This window comes from Furipterus horrens, unplaced genomic scaffold, assembly GCF_987537825.1.
Source record: "Furipterus horrens unplaced genomic scaffold, mFurHor1.1.pri manual_scaffold_5, whole genome shotgun sequence".
In the NCBI taxonomy this organism is placed as follows: Eukaryota; Metazoa; Chordata; class Mammalia; order Chiroptera; family Furipteridae; genus Furipterus; species Furipterus horrens.
In genome coordinates this window covers 36830676-36845549 of record NW_028327175.1, presented here as the reverse complement: position 1 = coordinate 36845549, position 14874 = coordinate 36830676, and the positions used below count along the sequence as shown (strand labels likewise).

Here is a 14874-nt window from a genome sequence, read left to right as displayed (position 1 = left end):
ACTTCTCATGACACTATGGTATCCACACATGTGTTCCTCCAACCTTATTCCTGCTGTGAATCCACCTGATCGGATTCCCCTCAATCTGTTCTGTTCTCATTTTTCACAGGCCTCCCTGAAGTCTGGACTTACTTTGCTGTCTTCCTTCTATTATATTTTATTGCCAAAATTAACTCCACCCACATTATTGTTGTCATTTCTGGAGCATGAGTAACTGAAAGGGAAGAAGTAATAGAGGTGGGGAACAGAGAAAACACATGGTCTTGGCATGTTATCAGAGATAAGATATAACCTACTGTAGGACAGTGTTAAGAACAGACCTGGGAACCAGGAGACCAGGAGCTAGTTAGTCCCAGTTATGCTACTAAATAGCTGTCTGATTTTGAGCATATTATTTACCCTCTCTGGACCTCAGATCTCCCATTTTATGGAGTCATGATTGGAAAAAAGTGTATCTCAGGTCTTTTTATGCTGTGTCTGATTATGTCATTGAATGTGCTGTCCTCAAATATATCTCTCAGGAAGTAATTCAGTTTTAACTAGTTAGTTTTGATTTCTGTTTTAGCAATTATAACATAAAAGAAGTGTTGAAAATATCTGAATTTGAGAGTTTCTATCTCCCATTAACCCCTAATACTAGAGTTGCTTATATGTCCATTTTTGGGTTTATTAGCTGCTAAATATAAATTACTACTTTTTCTTCTTGATGACCTGAAATATAGGCACATATGTTAAAAGCTCCATAGACATTCAGAGTGTTCTTAAATTTAATATCAGGAAAGCATTAAGTTCCACTGCCTGTTTAAACAAAGACTTGACAGCTGAGCAGGATGTCATCTCCGGGACACGTCCAAACACTTGGTTTATTGGTTGGAGCCTGATTGCATTTGGTCTACAGAATAAACTCCTCCACCAGGGATGTTAGGGCAAATATGAACAAGGTGAAAAGGAAGTAAATCAGACCAAAGGAACCCACATGCCTTATTTTTTAGTGATGGTTTGAATGTGCTAGTTACTTGCCACCAGTCAGACACTAGTAAATAAAGACCAGCAGGCCAAGACACACAGCTTCTCCTATTTTGTGCAGTGCTTGTTTAGGGTAGGGAAAAGTGGAGAATAGTTTAAGTAAGTGGACTTAGAGTGTTGCTTACATTAGTCAGAAGTTAAGTCTGAGCTCAGGAGAATTGAGGATCCTCACTGACAGATTTTGTAAAGCAGAATTAGCCATTTCTGCACCACCAATCTCTTGTTCCTTAGAAAAAGTTTATTGACATTTTTATAAGATTTTTTTTAACTCATGAAATATGTTTTATACTTTTCATAATCTTAATTTTCAAGATTTCATAACTGAACAAGTTAACATTTGTGATTAAATTGTCTCATGGTACAAGGTGGAAGCTAGTTTTAGAAAAAGATGGTGTATTTTTAGACACCACAGTCTAACTAGTTCTTTCTCCTTAGTTTCTTTTCTTTTTACCAAGGAAATATTTTGATAATGCCTCATAAATCTTTGCCCTTTAGAAGTTAACTTATTATAAAGGTGTCATTTTAGCTTTAATAGTAATTAAAAATATAAATTAAAAAATTTTTAAATTTTATTTAGGGCTTTTTTTCTATTACAGTTGTTCCACTTTTCCCACATTGCTCACCTCCACCCTGCCCACCCCTTATCCCACAGCCCATCCCCACCCTGTTACCCCATCGTCCATGTCCATGGGTCATTTATACTAGTTCCTTGACTAAACCCTTCTCCTACTTTCCCCCTTCCCCTTCCCCCTTCATCATTGTCAGTTTGCTCCTTGTTTACTGTGGCAGAAAATGATATGACCATTATACTGAGAAAGAAGATATTCTAGGGAAGAGGTTAGCACTTTTGAGAATAGGAAATCAGAGAAGAGAAGTGGTCATATTTTCAGAACTCTTAATTAAACCAAACATTTAATATAGACATCAATTTAAAATTAAAGTCCTTAGTTTTTAATTTTCAGATACTGTTTTAAAAGAAGACCTTCCCACATCAAACTGAAAGAATGTCAATGTAATTTTTGAATTATGGGTCAGTGTTGTCAACAGTAGGCTTTTTCTTCTCACCACTAGTATAAGGTCACTACGTGGGTGTATTGGAATTAAGGCTTGCTAGATTGCATTTCTAATGTTGAGATTTTCCTTTCTTGTCATGTGAACCCAAAGCAAAACTAATATCTGAGTCTTGTGTTTGGTCAACCTTAATTTTAAGAGCGACAGATCATGATTACCACTACACATTACATTCACCAGCTAAGGACAGGAAAAACATAATTGTTGCAGCCAGTTTATGAGTACATTAAGGGATTTTGGTTTTCCAATTTATTTTTTGACTAATTGGGAAGATTGGAAATCACTGGAAAAAACTGAATTTGGATCTAGTTATTTCCTTAGAATTCACAAACATATATGGATATATATAATATACCTACCAGTATTTGATGTTTAAGCAAAACTCTCCTAAGTATTTTGTTTTCCGCTACATTAATCCCAAGAAATGGACATTTTATTACAAATGCAACTTATCTAAATAATGAGTTTATGATTTTGAAAATTCTCACTGCTTTGATATCCAGGAAGTTCTAGTTTGCAACTGTTCTTGCCTGCCTTTCCCTCTGCACTGACTGCTGACTCATGAGAACATGATGAAGGGACAATCAGAACTACAGTTGTTGTTGCTGTTGAGCAAATGCTTCCTTCTTTAAAATTCCTGTTCTCTCTTGCAGTTTGTAATGTCTGGCTGGGGTACAGGTTATTCATTTCGGTGTGAAATTGTTGACTATTCACAGTCACCTACAGCATTGAGGGTAAGTTTTCTCTTGGAAAAACTTATAACTCAAAATCAGTGTTAAAACTTTTTGAACTCTATTTGTATCACTTAATATGAACTCAGAATGAGTAAATGATTCAATTATAAAAAATATATATTGAAAGAAAAAAGCTAAAACTTACTAAACAGAAAGAATCAAAGTCAGATGTGTCGTTTTCTGTAACATGAAAATTGGTGCTTTTCTTTCTGAATTTCTTGGATTTAAAAATGAATTCATATCTCATTTCTCAAAAACTGGAAATAGAATTTATATGATCCAGCAAGTCCACTTCTGGGTATATACCTAAAAAATTAAAAGCAAAGACTTAAAAAGATATATGTACACTCATTCATAGCAACGTTATTTACAGTAGCCAAAAAGCAGAGGCAATCCATGTGTCTGCTGGCAAGTGAATGGTTAAACAAAATACACGTACACTCAATGGAATATTATTCAGCCTTAACAAGGAGGGAAATTCTGACACATGCTCCAACATTCATGAATCATGAGGACATTATGCTAAGTGAAAGAATCTAGGCACAAAAGGACAAAAATACCATATGGTTCTATTATATGAGGTCTGTAGAGTCAAATGCAGAGACAGAAAGTAAAATGGCTGTTGTCGGGGCTTGGGGGAACGGGAAGGTGGGGCATTGTTTAATAGGTGCAGTCTCAGTTTTGCAAGATTAATTAACAATTCTATTAGTGGATGCTGGTGGTGATTGTATAGCAATATGAATGTGCTTAATGCCATTGAACTGTATACTTAAAAATAGTTAAGATGGTACATTTTATGTTATGTGTATTTTGCCAAAATTAAAAAATAAAACTAGTTTTCCTCCATGTAAAAAAATAAAATAAATTCACATTTATGTGTGTTTCTGCAGATGGCACGCACCTGCTGGCTTTATTACTTCTCCAAATTTATCGAGCTACTAGATACTGTGAGTGTGTAGTCACCTTAATTGGTAAATGTTTGATGTTTCCTTGAAAGCAATAAACTGCTAGAGTTCAGTTATCTGATAATTTTGATTATCTCTCCTCCTCAGGCAGACCTACCTTTTGTTATCAGTAATTTTAGAGAATATATAGGATAAGCTTATTTTTTCAGTCTTTTGTAAACTCCAAAAGATTTTCTTATATATCTACACCTGTTTAAGATAAGCATGTAACTGTCTCAAACACTGGAAAACTGCATCTTTATATAGACGAATGACCATTTTTGGAGAAACAAGTTTAGGAAGCAAAGAGCAGAGAACATTTTGCCCTTGGTCCTTCTTACAAAAGCACCGCATCATCTGTACTCCTTTAAGAGGATAAACACTTCAGAAGTCATACACTTACGTAGTAATGATGAGTTACCCCTGGCTTATCGGTAATTTCAGTAATGACAAGGCTGCCTTCAGCTGCTCTCTGAGTCCTCTCTCTGCCTGGGGATAAACTCTGAATTTGGATGACTGGGCCCTGGGAGAAGTAAGTGCCTTGGATTAGAGGGTCCATAAGGAGAGGAAAAAGTCATGTGTCTTTTTTTCCAAAGTGGGAAAGCTGAATAATTATTGTATATTTGTGGCAGGTGGGTCCTGGTTATCTGGAACCAGTCCTGGGACTAAGACAGACATATATACCACTACATTTCTTGTAACAAATCTCAGTGTGCTTTGCCTTCTCAATGTTAAAATTGGAAAGGACTTCAGTGAGCATAGGATCACTCCCATGGTTCTCAAACAATAGCATGCAATAGAATCACCTGGAGAGCCTGTGAAAAATATAGATGCCCATAACCCAAATCCTAGAGATTCTGATTCAGTAGGTCTTGGATGAAGCTCAAGAATTTGCATTTCCAGCAAGTTCCTAGGTAATGTTATTGCTGTTGGTCCAAGGTCCACACTTTGAGAACCCTGGCTGTAGACCAGTGGTTCTCAGCCCTCATGGTGCTAGATTTAATTGTATTAGCAAGCAAAGAGCCTGGGCCCCATCCCCAGAGATCTGGTGCTAGAGGGTCTAGCGTAAAGAGGAGGCATAGCTATTTTTAAAAAGCTTCTTGGATATTGTAATATACAGCCAAGGTTGAGAACTATTGATCTATGAAAGTCCAAAGCTCTCGCCAAGAGGCTAAGTGACTCACCCAAAGGAATGCTGCTTCTGATGGGCTAGGAGCCCAGATTGATATTTTATGGCCTTTTCTGTAGCACCATGCTGCCTTCTCTCATGTGAATAAGCAAATGCATTTTGGCTTCACTTTTTTGCTTTGCATGTTGTCAGTTCTAGCTTCCATGAGGAAATGGTTGCTGCCTCTCTGTTCTTCTTTAAAGCAGACTTCTGAAATACTCCTGCAAGTACTTTTGTTTCTGCTACTGTTCAGTCCCATATTTAAAGTCTAACTCATCACCGCGCTCCTAAATTTTGAGTATCTTTTAACATTTAATTCTGTTTTTGAGTTTTTTTTAGAACAAATTTTCCCTCAAATTCTTTCTATTCTACTCCTTTGTAGAGTTCCTGCAAACCACGGGGTACATTCAGCCTGGATTGTGCCTTTGCTGCCCTTCTCATTTTTCAAAGGCAGCTTTGCTTTCTTTTCCATCCTGTTTTCCCAACTAACTCTTCCAGTTTTTCCCTCTTCACTTTCCTTTAATCATAACTTGCTAACTCTTGATTTATTGCAAGTCCTCTTTCAGTTTGCTTAATCCCTTACCTCAATTAGTGAATGTATTAGAGAGCAATGTAGAATAATTTCAGTCCTAAGAATTAAGATTCCCTACCTTCCCATATACTTCAAAATCCATGTGGATTTCTTTTTAATCAATAACATTTCTTTCGATAATTTTTGGCCATGGTCTTTATATCTTTGATTTTCAAATCTGCATGCAATTTCTTTTTACCTTTTTATTGATTCTCCCATGACGAGGCATCATGCCTAAGTTCCTTCATAGAATTAGTTTTTGGGCTGCCCCTTGGAGAATCAGCTGCTTCTGTGAACATTCTTTAAGGTACTCCTTTCAAAGCAAATTATGATGTGAAATAGTGTTCACTTTGCCAATATTTTTATAGCTCTAGATAAATGATTGCATGATGTTATATGAACTTGGTTTTCTTTAAATTATTTCAGATCTTTTTTGTTCTGCGTAAGAAAAATAGCCAAGTGACTTTTCTGCATGTCTTCCATCATACCATCATGCCATGGACCTGGTGGTTTGGAGTCAAATTTGCTGCAGGTAGCCAAGGGAGATTGGGATAATTTATTATAAATAATAACATTTTGTATGCTATAAACACTAAATCTGTCCTTTAATGTGATTTCAGAGAAACTCAAAACATCAAAGAATTGCTTCGATCTAACTTTAATTATTACTTGAAACCTAAATGCAGGACTCTTCCCTACATCCTTCTCCAACCCTCCATCCTTTAGAAATGCATTCACTTTTGGGTATAGTCTTCTACACATATTTTTTTAGTTGTTTTGTTTAGATTTTATTTTTCTTCCTAGGTCTCATTTAAATATCTTTAAATAAATAAATAACAATAAAGAAACAAATAAAATGGTAAAGTCTTGGTTTATAGAATTATAGTTATATATCTATTCCTTAGGTGTTTCCAGAGAGTTAGAATGTTTACCTCAAGTTCCATGTCTTCCTTGTTTTCAGATTTCTAGTAGCTGATACATACTCTAACCCCGAACAGCTCTTTAAAGATGTGTCAAATTGCAGGTTGTCCCAATTTTTTAAAGCATCCTACCATATTAAAGGATGCTTTGATATTTTTTTTTAAGTCAAGAATAGTTTAAATCAAAAGCCTGACAAACAAGCTCTTCTGTTTGGTTTGGGTTTTATGCTTCTGAACATCTAGAATTGGAAAAAAACAGGAGGCTTTAAGTAATTTTATTGTATTATAAAGTTTTAAATAAGTGATATTTCCAAGGACATATTCTTATCTTCTTAGCAAAAATTGGTCGGGAGATTTATTTATGGTAGGTTCTTAAACTTAAGTAGTCTTTAAGTAGGCCTGTAGCCCATATTAGACTATGTTTTAACATTTCTCTGAATGACTCACCTATATTAGTCATTCTGACCCTGCAAGACTGAAAAAAAAAAAAAGAGGAACCACAATCAAGGAACTTCTGTTTGAGCTTTAGACTCTCTAGGCATGGGGGAAAATATGCCTGTCTCCTGTCTCAGAGCAGGAGAGGACATGGATAAGCCAGTGGCACAAGAGACGCCAGAACCTAGAGGAGCCAGGATGGCTGTCTTCTGCCACGTCCATGGGCATTGGATTTTCTAGTATGTAAAGTGTCTCCTTGCCCCAAATTGGTATTTATTTGCTGAGCGTTTTTAAAAAGTAAATGTAGCTGCTTTGTCTTATAGTGTATGTTAATGTAAATTTTTAACTTACAAGATAGTGTCATCTGGGTCCATTTCACAAATTGAGGCTAGTTATATTCTTTAATTCCCATTATTTTACTTATGTTTATTTTTTTCCTCCCACATTCATATTGTGCCTCTCAGTTCTTTCTACAGTGATATCATTGACATCTTTTTTTTTTTTTTTTGTCTTGGTGAAATACTGAAGAAGACTTAAACAACCAGTAATTGAATGGTAATAGTTTCTTCTGTGTACATAATTGTGAAACACAAATGATATCCAGAGACATTTAGCTATTTTTTTAAGCAGCTTGACTCCTATATTATCAGAAATAGGTGACCTTTATTTTTAAAGTATTTATGCTAGAAAATGTTCTTTTACACCTTTATAATTTATGTATTCAGATTTCATGAGACCAGAATATCATCACAACACTGAAATGTATATAAAAACAGAAAAAAGATTGGAAAGCAGTCCCCAAAATACAGTAATTTAGAGATATTGACACTAAAAGTAGTCTCTGTCTTCTCTATCCTTTGTATTTTAATTTTTCTATATTGCATACCTGTTCATTCTATAATGGGAAAAAGAAATTTTATTTGAAGAACAGAGTTGAGCACTTTTCTAATTTCTGTTGTTGAATCCATTTCAAAAGAATGCTTTCAAGAATGAAAATTTAATCATATGATGTATCTAAATTTTTCATTGTCACCATGTTTATGGATATCAAACACTTGGTAGTGGGTACCTTATCCATACCTTAATCCCCCTCCTGCTTACAAAATGAAAATAGTGGAAAATAATGTTTTTATTCTCATATGCTCCATGAATTGACTTTTCTGTTCAGCCTCCATGTGGACTCTACTAGACATATGTGCACCTGCTATCTTGTCAGTGACAAGAGCAGCAATAAGAGCTGATGTGTTTCCAGAGATGTGGTTTGGCATTGGCTTCCATTCTTAGACTTAAACTGCCCTTTTTAAACTGTTCTCTCAAAAACTTAAGCAGAGCTGATCTCTATTTAGTGTTTAATTTCCTGTTTGCCTGTTGTACAATTCTCTGTGATAATAGCAATCCAGTCTTTCTTTTGAATGTGATGAAAATATGTCTGTGACAGGTTTTTATATTATGCACAAACTCCCTTCCAGAGATATGGAGAATTATAATAATTACCCAGGTGATTCCTTTATTTTTCCCAAACCAAAGGAGTAAAATATGATGGCACTAATTGTAATTCATTCTGAGATATTTCCTTTTTCAGAACTGTTATTATCAAGAAGAAAGCAAGCTTAGAAAAAACTTCATTAGAGAAGCCTTTCAAAGAAGATATGAAAAAACATTGCCAATTAAAATGTGATTGCTTTGTGAACAAACTCATTAAAATAACATCAGAAAATAATCATAAACTAGAGAAAATATACAAGTTAATTTTGATAGCTAATCTTCATCAGTAACCCTTACTAAACACTCTTAGCTTTACTTGTGCTTTGTTAAATTCCTGTCCATAGAATCCTCATTTTAGGACATTTAAATGATGAAAACTTATAAATGGGACTATGGACATTCTTATACCAAAATATGGGAATGGTATCTTAATGAGACAGGCTTTGATGTAATTGGTTATCAAGGGTACAGTAGATTTCCTGTGTCTATATAGTCATTAGACACAAATAGAATTGAGAGGTATTTGGCTTATCCCTGTTAAGCAGCTTGATTCTTAAATTATTAGAAATAGACAACTATTCTATTTTTAAGTTAATCCTAGAAAGGGTGTTTTTTACACTACTATATTTAAGTTTTTCTTTGAAAAGAAGACTAACCTAAATGTAAATAATAACAGCTTCAGTTTCTTCTGATTTGAAGTGTGTGATAATTAAAGTATTAGCTAAAATTTTATTTATTCAAAAAGAGAAAGTTTATGAAGGGACAATACATCATAAATAAGGCATTCGAGAAATATTTAAGCTACTTAAAAATAATTATTTAAAACAGGTTATTTTAAGGGAGTACTTTAGCAGTGGTAGGATCTAGAATTGCCACAATTATAAATGATAATTAAAATAATTAGTTTCTACTATGCAACATTTCTTATTTTGCTTTAAACTTTCTGTAATTCATAGTAATCATGAATTTGGTCCTTCTTTTAACACAGTTAGTCCACATTTGTGAGGTTTTGCTTTATTTCTGAAATTAAAGAATGCTGGAATAAAGAAAATAGAATATTTTGAAGAAAAATTTAAATTTCAGACCAACATTACTAAGCTGAATCAGGCTATACATAAAGAATGCAGAGTCTTCTAGATTGTGCTGCTTTGGAAAGAGATGCTGGGGAGGAGTTTTGTTTATTTCTCTCGCTACCAAGTAATCACTCGGTTGCCCCGTCCACTGTACCACTGGTCCTGGTAAAGGCCATTGAAATGATCTTTGCTTACATTCCCCCAGCATTCTCAGCCTCTAAATTAAATGTGACCAGTAGGAGGTGTGGGGAAATCAGAAGATGAAAACCAAGATAGGAAGGCACGACTCACAAAAATCAAATGGAAGCAGAAAACAAAGATGGTTTAACAATAAATGTTTATTTTGGAAAAACAATAATTAATTAAAGCAAATGTAGCATGGCTTACTAACGAAAGCCAGTGGTTTTACCTCCAAAGTTTTGTGGTACTAAAAATAATTATTGAAAATTGATGGTGTAAAAAGTGAATTTGATTTCACACAATGACATATGCACAGGTATTCTTAGTGGCTTTATATTAGTAAAAAGGCAGACTACTAATATGCACAACAACGTGGATGAATATTAAAACATGTTGTTTGAAAGAAAGACACAAAAGAACACATCCAGTATAATTCTATTTATATGAGGTTTAAAAGCAAGCAAAACTAATACTTGATTATAGAATTCAGAATGAATTTACATTCTGAGGGTTGTATTCTTTGAAAACAGAGAAGGAAAACTCTGACTCCAAAAAACCTCCGCTGCCTTGCGGCATACCTCTTCAGGGGAAGGGCTAAGGGAGTAAACCCCGACAGAAAATCCGGAGCCGGAGTCCCTAAGGCGGTTCGACGTTGTAGTCAACACCGGCAACTCCTGCGGCGCACCTGAACCCAAGCTGTATTGACTCCGTCTTTCCCTTGGATCCTTCAGCTGCGAAGAGAGGGGGGGTCTGCTGCATGGGCAACAGCAGACCCTCCATATCACCCTGCCCAGGCTCTGTAGCTTCAGCGTCATCGCAAGATGTCGATTCAACATGGGAGGAGACAGATACCATGTCACTCCCGAGTCGGACTGCACAGCCATTCTCGGCCGTGCAGATAGACTCTTAAGAAGCTACACCATCGTCTCTCGAGACGGACGGCTGCCGACAACGACGACGATTCTTTGAAAAGGGGTATGGGAACCTTACCTAGTATCCTAAATATTTTATATCTTGAATTTGGTAGTGGTTACATGGATCTATGCATATATAAAAAACCATTAAATTGTACTACACTTAAGATTAACGTACTTTATGTACTTTAAATATGTTAACCCTCACTAAAAAATGAGTTTGATTACTTTATTTAGCAACATATCATGTTTAAAAAGTAACTCAAATTAGACTGTTAAAGTAAACCCAAATTATAAGCCCATCTTAAGTCAAGATATAATAGCATAAAGACATGATAACTTATCTTCTAAGAGTCATATATTTTACTAAATGAATGTATTATCCAGCTTCTAATTTGATAGCTCTTCAGTAAGATTGATGTTTCATATGCTGTATGTTTTGTTTCCCACTAAAATAAAAGAAATAAATATACTAAAATCTCAGTTCAGACAAAAAACATGTCTCATTGTAGGAACAGTGCCCTCAGTTTACAATAATTTTATTTTCTAGGTGGTTTGGGAACATTCCATGCCTTTCTAAATACAGCTGTGCATGTAGTCATGTATTCCTACTATGGACTATGTGCATTGGGACCAGCCTACCAGAAGTATTTGTGGTGGAAAAAATATTTGACGTCATTACAGCTTGTGAGTAGTTAATTTTCTTTAAAACAATAGATGAAACTAAACAAAAGCCATTTGTCTTCCCTGTGTATTAGGATATTAACTAAATAAAGAACAAAATTTACAAAACAATAGGGATACAAAGTGTCTGGGCTCTGTATGACATCACATCATTATCCTTTCTTTCTTATTTAAACTTTTGTCAGGAACTTTATTGACAGCAAAGCATATTTGGTAGCCAAGAGGCTCAGACAATTAAATCACAATGTCTGTCTTTATACCATCTTTATACTTTTTTATGCATTTACATAAAATAAATATTTATAATCAAAATAATCTCAAAGTTATATGAACATCAATAGGATAGTACTCAATTAGAAGTTAGAAGCTTTACTTTCTAGTCCTAAATGACCTTGAGGGAGTGTAACTTTCAGGGAATTGTGAGCCTTTCTATATACCCAGCTATTTATCCTCACATTTCTAAGTCTATTTTCCTCCAACTAGTAAAAATACTATGAAGATGAAAGGTGTACACTGATGGTATAATACGTATACTGACAAAATTGACAACACCCTAAGTAACCAAACATAAGGGAATAAATTATTTTAATTTCTACTTTGGAATATTACAAAGTCATGAAAATTATTCACAATTGCTTTCTTTTTAAGAGTTTTTTTTCCCCCTGTAACATAAATTAGAGCACTGTTCTCAAGTAAACAAAGTCCAGAAGAGCAAAGGTACTCAATTTAGGCCTAATAATACTTTCCAAGCATTGATCCTAAAAATATGTGGCATATGTATTTTTTGAAGGTAGCTATGGGTTGAGATGATGATTTGTTTTAAAGTTTGTTTTCTATTAAAAGAAAAATTCTATGATCTTCATCTTTTCAGATATATAGTCTATAATAATTTGGTATTGTATTCTGCCTATAATATTATAGGGAAAGTATGAATTTAGGTGTAGCTAGCCTAGAAGCTTAATTTCTATCAAAGTTCTACAACTTGTTAAATGAAATTTGTCATATTCATATAATTCGTTACCCCAGGTGAGAGACTGATATTTTAGTCTGTAAGTATCTAAAATCAATATCAGAGTACATTCTTACAGAGTTGTCTATTACATTTAAGATTGACAACACTCTAAATAACCAACTCTAAGGAAATGGTGCAATACATTATTTTAACTCCTGCTTTGGAATATTATAAAGTCATGAAAATTTTTCAGAGTTGCTTTCTGAGTAGTATACTTTCTAATTTTAAAGTAATATGTTTCCACAGAATGCATGTTGCCTTTTAATAAGGAGAAAAAAATATATCCCCCCAAAATCTGAACATCAGCCCAGAAGTGTCCCTTAAGATTGTGTAGCATGTTTTGGAACACACAGTCTTTGGGCATCACTAGAAGGGTCCCTGAATCTCTCTTACTCCTTGCAGAGTCTCTGTGGCTGTTGGAAGATAAGATACATTTTTTACCTATGACAGTGGAGGACAAATAGCAGAGATGAGGACTCAGAACTTTGGCTCCTACAAAATTGTCAGGCTTCTGATTAGAATGTTTTTATTTCCACAGAATTGAAATACCTGGTCTAACAACAAACTATTTGAAATTGAAACTGTCCTAAATATTAGGCCATAAGGTAGTGGTCCTATGAGCATTTTAGCAGTCAAGGACTCCCATCAAAGACGTGTGGAAAGCCTGCCCTGATGGTTCTGAGTGTGAAAGGGCTGCCATGCAACACAGCTCCATGGACGTTTGCAGAGGTCCTCTGGAGTTGTGCAGTTTGGTGGGACTGAATAGTGGGTCCACATTCCCATCTGAATTTGGACACTATTCCACCCACTATCAGTCCCATGGAGGCTAGATTGAAAGATAAAATTCCCTACCCAACAGTAGCCTGGAGGTGGAGGTGGATGGAGAGTGTTTCAACACAAGCAGGCCAAGAATGCATTAGATAATTGCTCCATTGTGACTTCTCATGTCTAAACAATTTTTCATTCTTTCATCTGTTAGGTCCAGTTTATTATTGTCACCATCCACATAGGCCAGTTCTTTTTCATGGAGGATTGCAAGTATCAGTTTCCAGTCTTTCTGTATATCATTATGAGTTATGGATGCATCTTTCTGCTGCTCTTTCTCCATTTTTGGTACCGTGCATACACGAAAGGTCAGAGGCTGCCCAAAACTGTGAAAAATGGAATCTGCAAAAACAAAGATCACTGAAATTCAAGCACAACATGAGTCTATGAACGAGACTGGTATCTTGTCTTCCTTGACAATCAAGATATACAGTATTTCCATGTGCATTGCATTTTGTATATTTTTCAAAGTCAAGAGCTTGTATTTTTATGATAAGTTATGGGGTTTCTGATATTTGAGAGCTCAAACTCCCAGAGCACATCGTCTTCTGATAATTAGAGCCTAAAGCAGTCAGTTTTTCAGCTGCTTTTTTTTTTTTTGAGCTTATCTGTAATATAATTATTTAAAATTTTTGATATATACCCACACGTATTCATTTTTTTATTGTTCTTTTAGAGTTGTCCCAATTTTTTAAGCCTCATTAAAGGTTCTGTTTAATACATTCTGTTACAACAAAAGGATTATGTGAAATAGTACAGTACTTTTCAAAGAAGTTCGATATAAATGAAAAATATCATTGCATATTTTGAGTACGGACAGAGATCCATGCTGTACAATGGGATTCTTTCTGCCAGGTTTGAAAACCTCACTGTGGGCTCTGGCTTTGTAGCTTGTTGACTGTACTCAGAAGACACTGTGTTTATTGTAGAGTTAAATTCCCATGCTCAAGAATTAACAAAGTGAACGTAAAGTGAATTTTGGATACCTTGTCATTTAAAATCACTAACAATAATTTTTAATGGATCTCTTGAGTATCCACCACCAGTTTTGCTGATAAGACTTTCTCACAACCTTTTGTTGTATAAAGTGTTTAGAAGTAACAATTTCTTTCATGAGCATATTGATGCGTTTAACAGTTGAACACAGGTGATTTGTTCTGATGGCTTAATCAACACTTTGCTATTACTGTTTTTCAATTATGTTTGTATATTTCTAAAAAGAGGTGAATTTGCCAATGGAAAGAGTACTGTGTAGTTCACTGGGAAAAATCTTTGTATTATGTCTGATATTTCTGATATTGTTACAGTTTAAAAGATTTTCTTGGTTAAATATATATTGGTTAGATGTGTAAAGTTCATGTCATTAGCATACTGCAGGTACCCTGAAATCATAAATGATTTTAAACCACCCATCACAGTTTGCAGAGATGTGTTCAAGTCGCTGGTGAAGCAATTGGAGGCGAGTGGTGACAAAGAAATTATCCAAGGAACATGTAGTTATATAAGGGTCTCTCTCAATAGATACTATATAATAGTTATTGTTATAGATATACTGCATGAAAAATATTTTCCAGAATTATTAACAGCATAGATTTCTTTTTACAGACTTATACATTATATAATGAAGGACTAAAATTTTTTTTAAATTACTACTTTCTAAAATTCTCTTGTTCTCAGACTCAAACTAATGGTCAGTAGATTTTTGTCCAAGAAACACAAATATTTGGATATATAAATTTTTTTTTCTTATAGCTTGTTTTTTTCCTGTTATATTTATACTGTATTTTTGAAGGACTCCTTATGCTTATATGACTTTAAACAATTAGTACTAT

General features: G+C 34.7%; 1 protein-coding gene across 6 annotated transcripts in view; it reads left to right on the top strand.

Moving 5' to 3' along the window:
- ELOVL7 (ELOVL fatty acid elongase 7) overlaps window positions 1-13633 on the top strand; it is an 82677-nt gene extending 69044 nt beyond the window's left edge. For all 6 annotated transcript variants that reach the window (XM_090276288.1, XM_090276289.1, XM_090276292.1 and 3 more), the window contains 5 exons: window positions 2751-2831; window positions 3722-3778; window positions 5941-6046; window positions 11072-11208; window positions 13197-13633. In XM_090276288.1, the coding sequence (XP_090132414.1) occupies window positions 2751-2831; window positions 3722-3778; window positions 5941-6046; window positions 11072-11208; window positions 13197-13406 (591 nt within the window). In that variant the 3' untranslated portion in view covers window positions 13407-13633. The remainder of the gene's footprint in view (window positions 1-2750; window positions 2832-3721; window positions 3779-5940; window positions 6047-11071; window positions 11209-13196) is intronic.
- The last annotated feature ends 1241 nt before the right edge of the window (window positions 13634-14874 follow it).